The 16,872-nt window shown below is 39.8% G+C and overlaps 1 protein-coding gene across 1 annotated transcript in view; it reads right to left on the bottom strand.

Moving 5' to 3' along the window:
* Positions 1 to 15,284, bottom strand: part of LOC140464021 (guanine nucleotide-binding protein subunit alpha-13) — a 58,846-nt gene extending 43,562 nt beyond the window's left edge. Inside the window, exon 1 of the mRNA XM_072558625.1 lies at positions 14,746 to 15,284. Coding sequence (XP_072414726.1) covers positions 14,746 to 15,267 — 522 coding nt within the window. The 5' untranslated portion in view covers positions 15,268 to 15,284. The remainder of the gene's footprint in view (positions 1 to 14,745) is intronic.
* Between the last annotated feature and the right edge of the window lie 1,588 nt (positions 15,285 to 16,872).

The raw sequence follows: 16,872 nt of genomic DNA, 5'->3' as shown, positions 1-16,872 counted from the left end.
AAGATCAACAGTTCTGAAGACTCTGTTTCCTGCTTGGTGCAGGCTGCAGAGGAACTTAGCATTTGTAGGATGAGAAAGATTCACTTGTTGTGGTCCAAGCAGGTCCTACAATATAGGCAGTAAGAGGAAAGAGTTTCTGCTGATGGAATATGAGCAGCTAGGGGCTAAATTAAAATGCAGAACCAAAAAAGGCAATAATTTCTAGATTACTATCTGAGCCATGTGCTCATTGGTAAAGGGTCAACAAGCTTAAAGAGGTAAATATGTGGCATGTATAAAAGGTATTACCACAATAATCATGGAGGACTTCAATATGCAGGTGTACTGGGAAAAATCAGGTTAGGAGTGGATCCCAGGAAAGGAATTAATGGAATGCCTACAAGTAGTTTTGTTTTTAAGGTGCAGCTTGTGGTGAAGCCCACAAGGGAACAGTAATTCTGACTCATTACACATCACCAAATCCAGACATGATTAGAGAGCTTAAGATGAAGGAACAACTAGGGGGCAGAGACCATAATTTGATAGAATTCATCCTAAGTTTGAAAGGGAGAAGCTTGAATTAGCTGTAAAGGTATCACAATTGAGTAAAGGTAACTATAAATACATCAGGGAGGAGTTGGTCAAAGCTGATTGGAAGAGGAGCCTAGAGAAGACAGCGGAGCAATAATGGTCGGGGTTTCTGGACGTAAATGAGAAAGCATAGCAAAAGTTCATCCCAAAGAAGAAAAAACATGCCAAGGAGAGGATGAGGCAACCATGGCTGACAAGTCAGGTCAGGGAAACTAAAAGCAAAAGAAAAAACATTCAATGTTGTGAAGATTAGTGGGAAACCAGGGGATTTTAAAATGAGTAGAGGACAACTTAAAACAAACTGGGGGGGGGGGGGGGAAGAGATGAAATAGGAGAGTAAGCCAACCAGTAAAATAAAAGACTACTAAGAATTTTTTAAAAAAGATATATAAAAAGCTTACAGAGAGGCAAGATGGGTACATCGGACTGCTGGAAAATGAGGCAGGGGGACTAGTAGTGCGGGCAAAGAAATGGCAGAGGAATTGAATACGTGAAATGGTGTTGGGGCAAGATATGGTATGAATGGAGCATTGGCTACCTGGCAGAAGGCACTGATGAAGTCTTTTTCAGAATGGCAGCTGGTGACTTGGAGTTCTGCAAGTGTCAGTGCTGGGACCACAACCATCCACATTATACATTACCGATCTGCACAAAGGAATTGATGGCATTTTTGCGTAGTTGGCAGACAAGATGAAGATAGGTAGAGGGAGGTTGTGTCGAGGAAGTGGGGAAGTTGCAGAAGGACTTGGATAAGCCAAATGAGTGAGCAAAGAAATGGCAGATGGAATACAATGTGGGATAGTGTGAGGTAATGCATTTTGGTGGAAAGATCAGAAATTTGAACTGGGACTGAGGAGTCCTACTTCAGGATTCTCTTAAGGCTAATGTGCAGGTTCAGTTGATAGTTACAAAGTCAAATTGAACGTGAGCATTCATTTCAAAAGGGCTAGAATGCAACAGCAAAGATGTACCACTGAGGCTGAATAACGCTCTAGTCAGACCACTATTGGAATACTGTGAGCAGTTTTGGACTCCTTAAGGAAGGATGTGCTGGCCTAGGTGGGAATCCAAAGGAGGTTTACAAAACAATCCTGAAGATGAAGGACTTATGATGTGAGGAACGGTTGAGGACTCTAGATCTGTACTCAACGTAATTTAGAAGGATGAGGGGGATGTGATTGAAACTTACAGAATACTGACAGGCCTTAATAGAAATGGATATGGAGAAACTGTTTCATTAGGAGGGGGGTTAGGGCCTAAGGGTAAGGCCTCAAGAGTGAAGAGACAACCCTTTTGAACTGAGAGGAGGAATTCTTCAGCTGGAGGATGGGGAATCTGGGAACTTATTGCCACGTTAGGTGTGTGGAAGCCAAATTATTGAGTGTATTTAAGACAGATAGAGAGGCTCTTCATCAGGAAGGGGATCATACATTACAAGGCAGAAGAATGGAGTTGACAAATGTATCAGTTATGACTCAATGGGCCAAATGGCCTAATTCTGTTCCTGTACTTTTATGGTGCTTGATTGTAAGTCCCTGCCATTTAAACTCCAGTACCTAAAATCACACTTGAAAATGTATACAAACTGCTTGGTGCAATATTTATAATTAATACAGGCTCATGCTCTTTAAAATTCATGTTATTATTGATTGTAGGGTCAGTTAGCTGGACAGCTGGTTTGCAACGCAGAGTCATGCCCCAGTTTGGGTTCAATTTCCTGATTGGTTGAGGCCACCATGAAAGAATCTCTCTCAACTTCCCCTTCCCTGTGATATAGTAATCCTCAGGGCTCTATGGTCCCTTGAGCCAAGACAACTTAACTTTATTATTCTGTGTCACAAAAAGCTCTACAATCTTCAATTACGAGACTTTACATAGCAACTTAAATCCAAATATTTATGATTACTTCAACTTTAGACAGAAAGATTAAAACTCATACCATGTTAATGTTTTGAGAGACAAGTCATACTATCATCATGAAGTGTTACTAAACTTACTCTCTCAAAATGATAAACTAAAGAAAGGAACCAATTCAGAGTGATAGCCTCACAGTTGCCTTGTCATACTTCTCTGCAACTGCCAACAGCTTTTGCATGCTGCATTTAATTTAAATGAAGAATTAAAATAAATTTTATTCTTCAAGGTCAGCAGTGTTAATTTTTTCCTGGTTTTCGACCACAATTGTATTATGTTGTGCGAACTACTTAACATTGTCTATTTTCCTGGGTATGTGGCACTACAATTTGCACAAACTACAAATAAATTTACTTGATGATGCCAAAATCAGAACAAGTGGCTAATTTTGACAGTATTAGACAAGAACGTTCAAAAGCTGATTGGGGGCAGATGTTCACAAGTAAAGGAACAGCTGGAAAATGGGAAGCCTTCAGAAATGAGATAATGAGAGTCCAGAGACAGTATATTCCTGTTAGGGTGAAAGGAAAGGCTGATAGGTGGAGGGAATGCTGGATGACTAGGGAAATTGAGGGTTTGGAAAAGAAAAGCAAGGAAGCCTACATCAGATATAGACAGGACAAATCAAGTGAATCCTTAGAAGAGTATAGAGGCAGTTGGAGTAAACTTGAGGGAAATCAGGAGGGCGAAAAGGGAACGAGAAATAGCTTTGGCAAATAGGGTTAAGGAGAATCCAAAGGGTTTCTACAAATACATTAAGGACAAAAGGGCACCTAGGGAGAGAATAGGACCCCCTCAAATATCAGTAAGACGGCCTTTGTGTAAAGCCACAGGAGATGGGGGAGACACTAAATGAGCATTTTGCATCAGTGTTTCCTGTGGAGAAGAACATGGAAGATATGATATAAAAAGAGACCTAAGGGGCAGAGGGTGGTACGTGTATGGAATGAGCTGCCAGCGGAAGTGGTAGAGGCTAGTTCAATTGCAACATTTAAAAGACATCTGGATGGGTATATGAATAGGAAGGGTTTGGAGGGATATGGATCGAGTGCTGGCAGGTGAGACTAAATTGGGTGAGATATCGGATTGGCATGGACGTGTTGGACCTCATGGTCTGTTTCCGTGCTGTACATCTATGATTTTATATAGAATGTAGGGAAATAGATAGTGACATCTTCAAAAACATCCACATTACAGAGGAGGAAGTGCTGGATGTTTTGAAACACAAAAGGTGGATAAATCCCCAGGACCTGATCACGTACACTCTAGAACTCTGTAGGAAGCTAGAGAAGTAATTGCTGGGCCCCTTGCTAAGATATTTATAAGATCGATAGTCAACGGTGAAGTGCCAGAAGACCTGAAGTTGGTGAACGTAGTACGATTATTTAAGAAAGGTGGCAAGGACAAGCCAGGGAACTATAGACCAGTGAGCCTATTGGCGGTGGTAGGCAAGTTGCTGGAGGGAGTCCTGAGGGACAGGATTTACATGTATTTGGAAAGGCTAGGACTGATTAGGGATAGTCAACGTGGCTTTGAGTGTGGGAAGTCATTTCTCACAAACCTGATTATGTTTTTTGAAAAAGTAACAAAGATGATTGATGAGGGCAGAATGGTGGATGTGATCTGTATAGACCAGTAAGGCATTCGACAAGGTTCTCCATGGGAGACTGGTTAGCAAAATTAGATCTCATGGAATACAGGGAGAACTAGCCATGTGGACACAGAACTGGCTCAAAGGAAGACGACAGAGGGTGGTGGTGGAGGGTTGTTTTTCAGACTGGAAGCATGTGACCAGTGTCATAGTTAGAGATGTACAGCATGGAAACAGACCCTTCGGTCCAACCCGTCCATGCCAACCAGATATCCCAACCCCATCTAGTCCCACCTGCCAGCACCCAGCCCATATCCCTCCAAACCCTTCTATTCATATACCCATCCAAATGCCTCTTAAATGTTGCAATTGTACCAGCTTCCACCACTTCCTCTGGCAGCTCATTCCATACGTGTACCACCCTTTGCATGAAAACGTTGCCCCTTAGGTCTCTTTTATATCTTCCTCCTCTCACCCGAAACCTATGCCCTCTAGTTCTGGATTCCCCGACCAGAGGGAAAAGAATTTTTCTATTTATCCTATCCATGCCCCTCAATTTTGTAAACCTCTATAATGTCACCCCTCAGCCTCCGACACTCCAGGGAAAACAGTCCTAGCCTGTTCAACCTCTCCCTGTAGCTCAGATCCTCCAACTCTGGCAACATCCTTGTAAATCTTTTCTGAACCCTTTCAAGTTTCGCAACATCTTTCCGATAGGAAGGAGACCAGAAATGCACACAATATTCCAACAGTGGCCTAACCAATATCCTGTAAAGCCGCAACATGACCTCCCAACTCCTGTACTCAATACTCTGACCAATAAAGAAAATCATACCAAACACCTCCTTCACTATCCTATCTACCTGCGACTCCACTTTCAAGGAGCTATGAACCTGCACTCCAAGGTCTCTTTGTTTAGCAACACTCCCTAGGACCTTACCATTAAGTATAGAAGTCCTGCTAAGATTTGCTTTCCCAAAATGCAGCACCTTGCATTTATCTGAATTAAACTCCTTCTGCCACTTCTCAGCCCATTGGCCCATCTGGTCCAGATCCTGTTGTAATCTGAGATAACCCTCTTCACTGTCCACTACACCTCCAATTTTGATGTCATCTGCAAATTTACCAACTGTACCTCTTATGCTCGCATCCAAATCATTTATGTAAATGACAAAAGTATAGGGCCCACCACCGATCCTTGTGGCACTCCACTGGTCAGAGGCCTCCAGTCTGAAAAACAACCCTCCATCACCAACCTCTGTCTTCTACCTTTGAGCCTGTTCTGTAACCAAATGGCTAGACCTCCCTGTATTCCATGAGATCTAACTTTGCTATCAGTGTCCCATGAAAAACCTTGTCGAACGCCTTACTGAAGTCCATATAGATCACATCTACTGCTCTGCCCTCATCAATCTTCTTTGTTACTTCTTCAAAAAACTCAATCAAGTTTGTGAGACATGATCTCCCACGCACAAAGCCATGTTCAGAAATGAGATAATAAGAGTCCAGAGAAAGTATATTCCTGTCAGGGTGAAAGGGAAGGCTGGTAGGTATAGGGAATGCTGGATGACTAAAGAAATTGAGGGTTTGGTTAAGAAAAAGAAGGAAGCATATGTCAGATATAGACAAAATAGATCAAGTGAATTCTTAGAGGAGTATAAAGAAAGTAGGAGTATACTTAAGAGGGAAATCAGGAGGGCAAAACGGGGACATGAGATAGCTTTGGCAAATAGAATTAAGGAGTGCCACAAGCATCAGTGCTGAGTCCACTACTTTTCATCATTTATATAAATGACTTAAAATATGAACATAGAAAGTATAATTACTAAATTGGCAGACAACACCAAATTAGAGGTGTAGTGGGCAGCAAAGGCTACCTCAGATTACAAGGGGATCACGATCAGATGGCCAATGGGCTAATGAGTGGCAAATGGAGTTTAATTTAGACAAACATGAGGTGTTGCACTTTGGAAAAGCAAATCATAGTAGGACTTATACACTTAATGGTAAGGTCCTAGGCAAGTGTTGCTGAACAAAGAGGCCTTGGAGTGCAGATTCATAGCTCGTTGAAAGTGGAGTCGCAGGTAGATAGGATAGTGAAGGAAGTATTTGGTACACTTTGGTGAGGGGGGGGGGGGGAGGTGTCCAGAACTAGAGGGCATAGGTTTAGGTTGAGAGGGGAAAGATATAAAAGGGACCTATGGGGCAACTTTTTCACGCAGAGGGCGGTGCACGTATGGAATGAGCTGCCAGAGAAAATAGTGGAGATTGGTACAATTGCAACATTTAAAAGGCATCTGGAGGGTATATGAATAGGGAGAATTTGGAGAGATATGGGCCAAGTGCTGGCAAATGGGACTAGATTAGGTTGGGATATCTGGTCGGCATGGACGAGTTGGACCAAAGGGTCTGTTTCCGTGCTGTACATCTATGACTCAAAATTAATTTCTTAAAGAACAAAATTTTCAGCTAGAAATTATAGCAGAAAACTATTAGATTATAGGATCGTGTCACAGTAACAAAGATACCAATTATTTCCAAGGGTTATCTCCTTCCCTTTATCACTTCTCTATCCTGCCCCAAGACTAATATAAAAACTACAATAAAATAAAGAACTGAGGACACTGGAGATCTAAAATGAAAACAGAAAGCATTGGAGAAACTCAACAAGTCTGGCAAAGTCAACGAAGAGATGCTCTGTGTCTCCAGCACTTTCTACCTCAAGTACCCACTGTCAATATTAAATACTGATATGGTTGAGTAGTAGGAAGTTTATATTTCAATGCATCTTAAAAGTCAGCCTTAAATATCACTGATATTTCAGTTCCCCATACCAAACGGCTTCTGGACATCTCCAAGTCTTTTTCCCCCCCTCCACGTGATAACCTTATGCTAAGAACACTAGCTAGAGAAGTCAGTCTTCCTGAATTTATATCACATTGAACCCCTACCACCAGGAATGGCTCAAGACATTTATTTTACATTAGGCTCTGCTGAAATCACCCCAGATAGGAGATCCAACTTGACTACATCATGCTCCCAGGTTCCACTATCCAATGTAATTAGATTTTATGAAGCACATGTCCCTGTTGACCAAAATCTCTTGAGCTCTGAATTCTGGACTCAGCTGGAATCTCAATAAGATCTGAAGATTGTCAGTCAGCTGATATTCAAACTCAAGTGTTCATTCATAATATTTTGCCAAATCAAGAATTCTAAATTTCTTTCAACAGAATGGAGAGCCAAAGATCAAAAAATAGAAACCTGACATGGCCTGCCAAATGGGAACACCAAAATGTGTCAACTCAATTAATTTAGAATTTCTGAAGCAAATCAGTTTTATATGCATACTGACTGTAAATTGCACTGGTTAAGAGTCATGATTCAATTGTAATTTCCAAAAGAGAACTGAAAACTACCTAAAGGGAAAAATTTGCAGGGCTATGTGGAAAGAGCACGGATTAGGACTAACTGGATTGCTCTTTCAAACAACTGATATAAGCATGAACTAAACCGTCTCTTCCTGTACAAAATGATTTTATGATTCCAAAACAAAACTGTCCACTCACTAAGATAAGATTTAAGCAGAAGAATTCTGAATTAAACTGGAAGCAGATAACATGAACAGGAATTAGAAAGAAAATATTAAACTACAAAGAGTAAATGAAAATTCAAACAGCAAAAGATAAAGAAATAGAAGGAATGAAAAAAGTGCAGAAATTAAATGGGGAACTGTCACTTTGAAGAGATAGTTCAATTTAAAGAAACGTCTTTTTAAAAAGAGGACCATCATTTTATCCAAAGGAATTAATAAAATTTCCAATGTGAGCTTCTGAATTCAGAAAGAATGGCTTCCTTGATAGGGTTTCTCAACGTTTCATGATTATATTTTGAAAATCAAATGTAGTTGACAGCAGAAAAGAAATCAATTTGAACATGATGTTCTGAATAGAGAACCCTCCTTCGCCATTACTCATTTCAAGAACACTGCCAGTCAAAAAGGGAAGTGTTGAAACTGGCGGCAATAATGTATTTTTTTCAACTGCTGCATTTTCTGCTAATACTCACTGTCTTCCTTTGCCAATGTTATCACTTTATTCTCCGTAAACTTCATACCGACTTTCTAAAAAACAAACAGCAATTTCCTTGAAGCAAATTTACCCTATTATTGTTACTTTCCTCAAAGTTTGAACACAAAAAAAGATTTTGCAATGGAAGTACAGCAACTCTGAAAATTCTTGAAGTAAATATATTCTATAACTAGTGAACAAATTAGTATAGAAACGCTAACAGAAACTTGTGAACATACATTGTAGAATTTCAAAGTTTTAAGGTGAACATTCCTTCAAATAGGAACTGATGTTTTAACTAGTATACTTGATGATCACTAATTCACTCTAAACCTCTTGGCGTTTTTATTCTCCTTCCTTCACTGATCAAGGTCAGTGACTCATGCTGGGTTATGCTGTCACAAGTGCAGTCTCATACTTAAACTAAATGGATAACTCTGATCTAGTCAGCTATTCAGTAAAGAGTAGTTTTGTTAAGAAGGCATAAGGTGTGTTAGCTTTTATTGGTAGAGAGATTGAGTTTCAGAACTATGAGGTCATGCTGCAGCAGTACAAAACTCTGGTGTGGCTGCACTTGGGAGTATTGCATGCAGTTCTGGTCACTGCATTACAGGAAGGATGTGCAAGCATTGGAAATGGTGAAAAGATTTACCAGGATGTTGCCTAGTATGGAGGCAAGGTCTTATGGGGAAAGGCTGAGGGACTTGGAGCTGCTTTCATTAGAGAAGGTGACTTAATGAATGCATATAACATGATCAGAGAATTAGATAGTGGACAGTGAGAGCCTTTTTCTTCAGATAGTGATGGCTAGCACAAGGGGACAGCTTTAAATTGAAGGATGATAGATTTAGAATAGATGTCAGAGGTAGGTTCTTTACTCAGAATAGTAAGAGCGTGGAATGTCCTGCCTGTAACATTAGTGGACTTGTCAACATTAAGGGCATTTAAATGGTCAGTGGATAAACATATAGATGATAATGGAATAGCGTAGGTTAGATGGACTTTAGATTGTTGTGCTGACCTGTGAAACCATCAAGGACCAAAGGGCCTGTACTGCACTGTAATGTTCTATGTTCTAAAGGAATATCTCAAAATGAGCTCCTGCCCAATATGTACATGCTTCCCAACAAAAATCAACGGGCACCAAATCAACATGGGTACCATAATGAATTCCTTCTCTGTATCTTCATCCTAGGATCGTGAGGTAAGCTCAGTCCCTCAGCAGCCCAGACTGAAATTGACTAAACACATAGTAAAGAACATGCGCCAGGACTTTCTAAAGACAAAACTTAAGCCAATGAACTACGACAAACTGCTTCTCATTTTTAAATTAGCATATTTTAGACACTGTTGCAAGTTAAATTTTAAAGCCTTTTCCTCCCCCTTTGGCATCATTAGATGAGTGTGTCCTCATTTCAAAAGTGTATTGAGATTCTGGCACCCACAATTTCACGTTTAAACAGAGAGTGACTGCAGAACTGAGAGGAGAGGGGGATCTGGGTATGCTGGTACATGAATTCTAAAATAAAAGCGTACAGGTTACAAATTAATAGGAGGATGCATGGAATACTGCCTTTTATTGAAAGGGGAATGGAACAGTGAGGCAGACTTTTGTTGCAGGCCTTGGTGAGATCACATCCCAGTAGTGGGCAAGTTTAGTCTCTTTATAGCACTGGAAGCAGTTCAGAGATTTGCACGGTCCTTCCTGGGATGAAGGCCGTATTCTATGAAGAAAAGTCAAACAGATTGTGCTTATATTCATCAGAGTTCAGAAGAATGATTGATTATTTTACTGAAACGTTATAAAATTCCGAGAGGAGTTGGTAGCGCGAACACTGAGAATATTCCTTCTTATAACAGAGACTAGAACTAAGTGACACAGTTTAATAAGTGGTCGTGATGATTTTTTTTCCTGAGTACTTGGTCTGTGGAATTTTCATTCCCAGATAGCCACAGAGACCAGCTAATCAAGTGTATTGAAGAGTGTTCATTAGATTTGCAATTACACTAGGGAGTCCAGAGTTATTGATGGACTGGGGCAGACAAAGTGAAATTAAGGCCACAATCAGTTCAGTGAGGACCACCAAGAATAATCTTCCACAAGCTGATATTCAACCTCAGACACACTCCTTTACCCACCCAAAAGGAAGTTGTTACATCTCTAACGTAATAAGATTTCACATATGATACTAATTCAGTTAAGTTGTGACAGTCACCAACCTAACCCAAGATTTTGTCATATTATACCAAGCACTTTGTGAATTGCACAGCTGTAAACTGCACTTGAACAGGAGGATTCAGTTTTTAAAATAGATTTCCTGCAATACAGTTAAATTTCTGTTCCAAAAGTTATGAAGCGTCCAGAGTCAATGGTCTGTGTTTGGTTTTTGGCTGCAGAATCGCAAATTCTAAAAACCAGAACCTATTTTCTCTTTCCACACATTTTGAGATTAAATATAAAATTAAGTCTAATATATGCATTTGGTATAAAACTCTGACAATGTCTAACACTGTAGTCTAGAACCCAGAATCACTGATGCTGATACATTGGATTGAGTAAATGGTACCAAAAATCACATTGTTGACAATGTGTTTGAGCTAAAAGCTGGGAATTTTAACTTGTTCGTAATTATAAATTTAAATTACTCTCACATATGCAGAACTGACAGCTCTGCCAAGCTTAAATCTAAAATTCCAAATCACTCCAGTGAATGTTTCCACTGCACTAGATGCAATGAAAACATCAAAAATCCTATGGTGGAAAACAACAATTCCTTGTCCTGTCTTTTTTACATCATAATTTTTCAAATATAAAACTCTCAAGTTCATATCAGGAAATTAACATTGGCGCTTTATAATTATATTAACATTGGCGCTCTGCCATCTTTAAGAAATACCCAGAGGGTAAAAATGGTTAAAAGGATCCCTGTGACGATTTTAAAAGAAAGGCAGAAAGAAAAAGTTATTGTAGTGAACACAATCAATATGCGGGACCAGAGTCAGAAGACTAAAGGGCAAATAACTAAATTGTGGAACTTACGGAAGTTGCTAAAATAAGTGGACTGAGGGAATAGGGTGGATTTTGAAAGAAGGATATGATTTGCAATTTGATGTGTTGTGACTTAGAAAATAAATAAAAGCTAATAAAGATAGCTAATCAGTCCATGTGTCAAAAGTAAAGTTGCATTCGGGGATGAGGTGTGCATCAGAAAGAGTTTAGAAGCAAAACGACATAGCTAGTTGTCTCAGTGGAAGAAAACAAGGATCAGGGCTCAAGTACAAATTGAAAAACATTTTCTTCCTTTACGATCCTTGCCCTTTGGGCGATCAAATGGGATAAATCAGCAAAATTGAACTTGTCAGTTCAGCAGAACTTCAAAAAATCTGACAATTACAACATTTTGAACAGAACTGAATCTGTACAGATCCCAGAGACTGCAACAATTAAAATTGTTGATGTAAACTCAAATGCTAATATCCTGAACCCTAAAGTAATTAAATCAATACTAGTGTGGAACTATATGCAGAAAATGAAGCCACTGGCCTGTAAGCTGATGTAATCTTAAAAGTTACTTTATAAATTAATTTAAAAATGATCATTCTTATCAAAGCAATATATTTAATGAAATTAAATGTTTTTGAATCAAAGAAACAAATCAGAAATCTAAAATTTAAGCAGACAACTTACATAAAATCAAGCAGGTGAAAATCAAGATAAGAATCACATGCCAAGAAGAGGTCATGGACAAAACACAGTAAAACAGGGGACCAAGTGCAGGGGAGGTGGTGGGAAGTTGTCTGAGCAAGGGAGGAAAGGAGGCTGAGACCAAGGACAGAGGGGAGCAAAGCAAGGGAGACAGACAGAGACACAGATACATGCAGAGAGACAATTTTCTTCTTGCTTAATTGTTGCACATGATAAAGTAAATGTTAAGTGCAACACCGAGTATTTCATATCCACGTCCAAATCACAGTTCTAATCGTTATATAGGATGTTAACTCATTGCTGTGCTTTTTAAAACCTAAAATGCGATTTGATAAGAGCCACAAATTTTCAATTTACTGGAATGTAGAATCAATCCACTTTCATTAATCTTTGCACATGTGCAGCAAAATACTCGAAAATTGTTTCTTTTAATATTCCTGGCTTGTTGTTAAGTGCAAATATTTAACAGAAGTCAATATATCATTAATGTTCCTAACACACAATAATTGCAAAGCATTCAAAAAGTCTTTGTTTTTGTGTTTCAGGATTCCTTTTGTTTCATGCCATGCTTTCATTTCTCCACAACTAATTGCTCTTTAGCTGAGGTACTTGACAGTGTTTTAAAACACTATTTCCACATTCCCCACAGAATTAGTGAAATACAGACATTAGCACCAAATACAATGAATCAATACATGCATAGTTAAACTATTATTTTCACTGAATGACCCTCAGTTCTTAAAACTTGTTAGAATTTGAAACAAAATTTGATGACAATTTAAATTTTTACAGTTTTATGACCAGTTATTAGAAGACTAGTCAAGATCTATGAACGTTATAATTGATCAATTTGCAAAGGAAGACTAGATTACCTTACAATTTAGCCAAATGAGCACAATAAAGAATTTAACCATTTACAATAATTTTCAAATCAGTGTATATTCAGGTGAATATAAAGAATGAAGCATCAGTATTGTTTAGTTCAAAACGTACTTGGTTTGGATTTAAAAGAAATTGTTTTTACCAGAGTTTCAAGACATACAGCCTGTAAAATTCAACAATATTATTCTGAAGGATTATACTGCCAGTTCAAACAGGGGACGCAACGGTCTCACTTCAGAAGTGGGGGTGAGGGGAATTCAAATTCCTACATTGACTATGACTCCAATTCACTTGCCTTTGTTGTATTCTATCAGCTCTTGACCACATGTAAATTCAGAGTAAGGAAAAAAAGGGGGCATGCTATTTTACCTCATTCAATCACACTATCAACGAATCATAACAGCTTCGTCGGCGGTTACAGAAATATGTGCCATTGAGCTCACCCACTCCCAGATTTGGGATTATAAAATGCCTGTCTGGGTTAAATAAAATGCAAAAAAATTCCACAGATGACAATGACAGATACAGGAAAGTCACTTTCTAAATCAAACATACTAGATTTGCAGTCGGATTCTAGGGAAACAATGATGAAATTATACAGTACCAAAGAGGTCCCTCAGCCCATCAAGTCTGCACCAAGAAAACAAATCTAGGTTAAACCTACACAAGTCTTACTTCCTGGCATTTGGCCAATAGCCTTGAATATGATATTTCAAGTACCCATCCAAAATTTTTATAAACAAAAAATTATGATGCTTCTCACCTCCACTACCCTACCTACCTACTCAACCCCTCCCCGCGTCCCCATGATACTGCATTCCAGATTCTCATCACCCTCTGGATAAAAAAAAATCTTCTCCTCAAATCCCATCTAAAGTTCTGCCTTTCTTCTTAAATTTTGCTCCCTTTAGTCAATTTTAAATCTGATAATTCACAACAATGCTATAGGCCTCATCTACTCTCAAAAACTACTTTTTGATTTCACTTCCTCTCTCACTACATTTGCTAATTATATCTACCTATTCAAAAGAAACCCCTTTGAAGTCATCACACCCACCCAAGTTACGTCATGCATAAAGTGTTGATTTCTCATACCTTCAAAACATTTTGCACACTACTTTACTCAGATTGGAAAAAAACTGTACTGTCCATTTGACTGTTAGCAGGACATTAGTAAACTGCTATTGTTTTAAAACACGTAATCTATAGTCCTAACAAGCTTGAAACATGCTGGTTACACTTATTGTAACAAGCTTGGATATTAAAGGCAAAATTAAACTTTATTTTATTCAGCCTTACTAGTTTATTAGTATGTAAAATAAATACTCTCCAAATAAATCAGCTAACATTTCACAAGGACATAAATTTGTCACTTTTCTCATGATGGGTACACCTTTACCAATTTCTAATCACAGTCGAAAACAGATTTAAAAGGATGGATTATAACACAGTATTAGTCAAAAATGTAAAGGCAACAAATATTAGTCAGAAAAGTTACTTAGTTGTTAAGATGTGGCGATTTTCAATATTATCGGTAGGTTTCAAATACAATCATGAGCACAAGGGTTAAATGGCAGAAATTACACAAATTTAACTCTGTACTCCCCCATAAAAGTTTAAATATGATGAAGTTTAAAAGTCCGAGGCACTTTCGATCTTCAAACTACATACAGTATACACGAATAAACGTGCGCCTTGTATATACATTTTACGTCCAACGAACAGGGAAAGATTAATTGCGGTTGAACGAAACTTTAAATTTATATAAAAGTTTGACAATAATGGGGAGTGGATGAGATGATTTCTAAAAAGAACCTACAGCGTCAAAAAGACCCTAAGTGAACGTCTTAGTTTATGAAGCTTATTGGAGACTAGAGAACTTAACCATACAAGCCCCCCCACCCGCCCAAAGCTGCCACTCGAACACACCCTCCAGGAAGCGGAGGGCTTCTCGTTCCGTTCCCCAGGGCCTTTCAAAGCCCGCGTACTTTCCCCGGCTCGGAGTTACTCACCAGCTGGAACTCCCTGCGTCTGTCGTAAGCGTTCTGGATACCACTATCTGCCCATAGCGATCTGATGGCCGGCAAGTAATTGAGAAAAACCCGCGTCTCCATGAGGCCCGCGGCGGCCCCGGTCAACGCCCTGGTGTCGAAACTCATCAGGACATCGCCGTTCTGCTGGTTGCCGGGGTCTCCCCAAGGGATGCGGAGCTTTTCCCTGGCGTCTACCAGGACTCGGATCCCCTTCAAGATATTACTGTAGATGGTCCCCCTGAACTCCTCTTTGGCCTTCTGGTCGAAGTCCTGGCCATGAATAATTCGCATCTGCTTGAGGAAAGTGCTTTTGCCGCTCTCGCCGGCCCCGAGCAGCAGGATCTTCACCAGCCGCCGCACATAGGTCTTATCCCGCGAGATGAGCTCGTCGATCTGCTTGCTCTTGCGGAGCTGTTCGGCCTCTCGCTGGGTGAGGACGCAACTCGGAAAACAAGCGGCCAGGAGGGAGCGGGACGGCAGGAAATCCGCCATCTTTAACATTCGATAACATAGTGAGGGGGCGCGGGCACGAGGCGCGTTACCGCCGACCACGTTGGGCGAACGTTCAACGTCACGCACACGCACTGACCTCGCTGGAGCGCCACCACCGGCTGGAGGACCAATATTGGTGCTCTGCGCTCAGAAGGTGGAACTGCTCCATCAATCCCCAGATTATTCTTCCTAGTTATGCATGTGCACAATGTGATACAGGGGAAATCAGGTGTTAGTGGTTCTAAGTGAGAATTCGGTATCAGGAAAGAGCTACAGTTAATGCAAAACAACAAAAGTATTCTAAAACGAAAACAGAAGTTGTTGGAGAAAGTCAGCAGGTCTGGCAGCATAGGTGGAGAGAAAAACAGAAGAGCGTTTCAAGTCCATTGATCCTTCTTCGGAACTAATGGCAACTAGGAAATTGCTTACTGCTTTCTCTCCACAGATGCTGCCAGACTTGTTGATTTTTTTTTAGATATCTAGCATCTGCTGTTCTTTTCTTTTTTAAAGCATTATAAAAATCATAGAAATATACACGACAGAAGAGGCCCATCAATTCTTCAGCTGAAAAATATACTACTACCTACACTAGTATTACTTTCCTGCAGTAGGCCAATTGCCTTGAATGTTATGACAAGTACTTTTTAAAGTTGTGAAGTTTCCCACCTCAATCATCCTCCCAGGCAGTGCATTCCAGATTTCCACCACCGACCGTCATTCCTGATGAAGAGCTTATGCTCGAAACATCGATTCTCCTGCTCCTCAGATGCTGCCTGACCGGCTATGCTTTTCCAGTACCACACTTTTTGACTCTGATCTCCAGTATCTGCAGTCCTCATGTTCTCCTAGATTCCCACCAGGTGAAAAATCTTTTCCTCAAATCCCCTCTAAACCTTCTGCCTTTTACTTTAAAATTATGTCTCCTTGTTATTGACCCTTTGACCAAGGGGAACACCTGCTTTCTATTCAATTTATCCCTGCCTCTCATTATCTTATATAATTCTAACAGGTTCCCCCCTCAACCTTCTCTGGTCCTTAGAAAACAAACCGAGTTTATTATCTGGTGTGCATCTGAGATACCTGTGAGGTGCTCATCCTTTTGCGCTTGCACCCCTGTCCCAAGAAAGCTTTTTGGTGAAACGCTGTCATATCTAACTGTTCTTCTCGCTGTGACAAAAGGTTATGATGGGGCATGAGCTGCTGAGTGTTGTAGCTTCATTTATGTTTATTCGTAAACCTTGACAGATTGCGAGGTGCACATTGGTGCCACATTGACAGCTGCAACAAAATGATAGACATTGCACAAGAGGCATTTGATGGAGTTTTGGGCACCCAACCCCCTGTGCTGCAGCCCTTTGCAGATATTAAGTAGTCATCATTAGTCTAGCTTTTATACCAGATGATTGTTGAATTTATTGTCAGCTCCTGAAATTGAAGGATTGCAAAGGTTAGTAAAATAATTTATTTCATATCCACTTATTTTATTCCAAAGCAGCAGAGTCAAGCACTGACAATCACACAGTGTCACCTAGTTTAGTCTTCATCCAAAGGTGTACAGCTCGATATTTAAATAGATTTGCAATTTGTTTATTTTTGTGCTGTTCTTAACTAACA

This window comes from Chiloscyllium punctatum, chromosome 39 (genome assembly GCF_047496795.1).
Source record: "Chiloscyllium punctatum isolate Juve2018m chromosome 39, sChiPun1.3, whole genome shotgun sequence".
NCBI lineage: Eukaryota > Metazoa > Chordata > Chondrichthyes > Orectolobiformes > Hemiscylliidae > Chiloscyllium > Chiloscyllium punctatum.
Note: the sequence above shows the minus strand (reverse complement) of the source record. Positions and strands in the feature narration are given on the sequence as shown.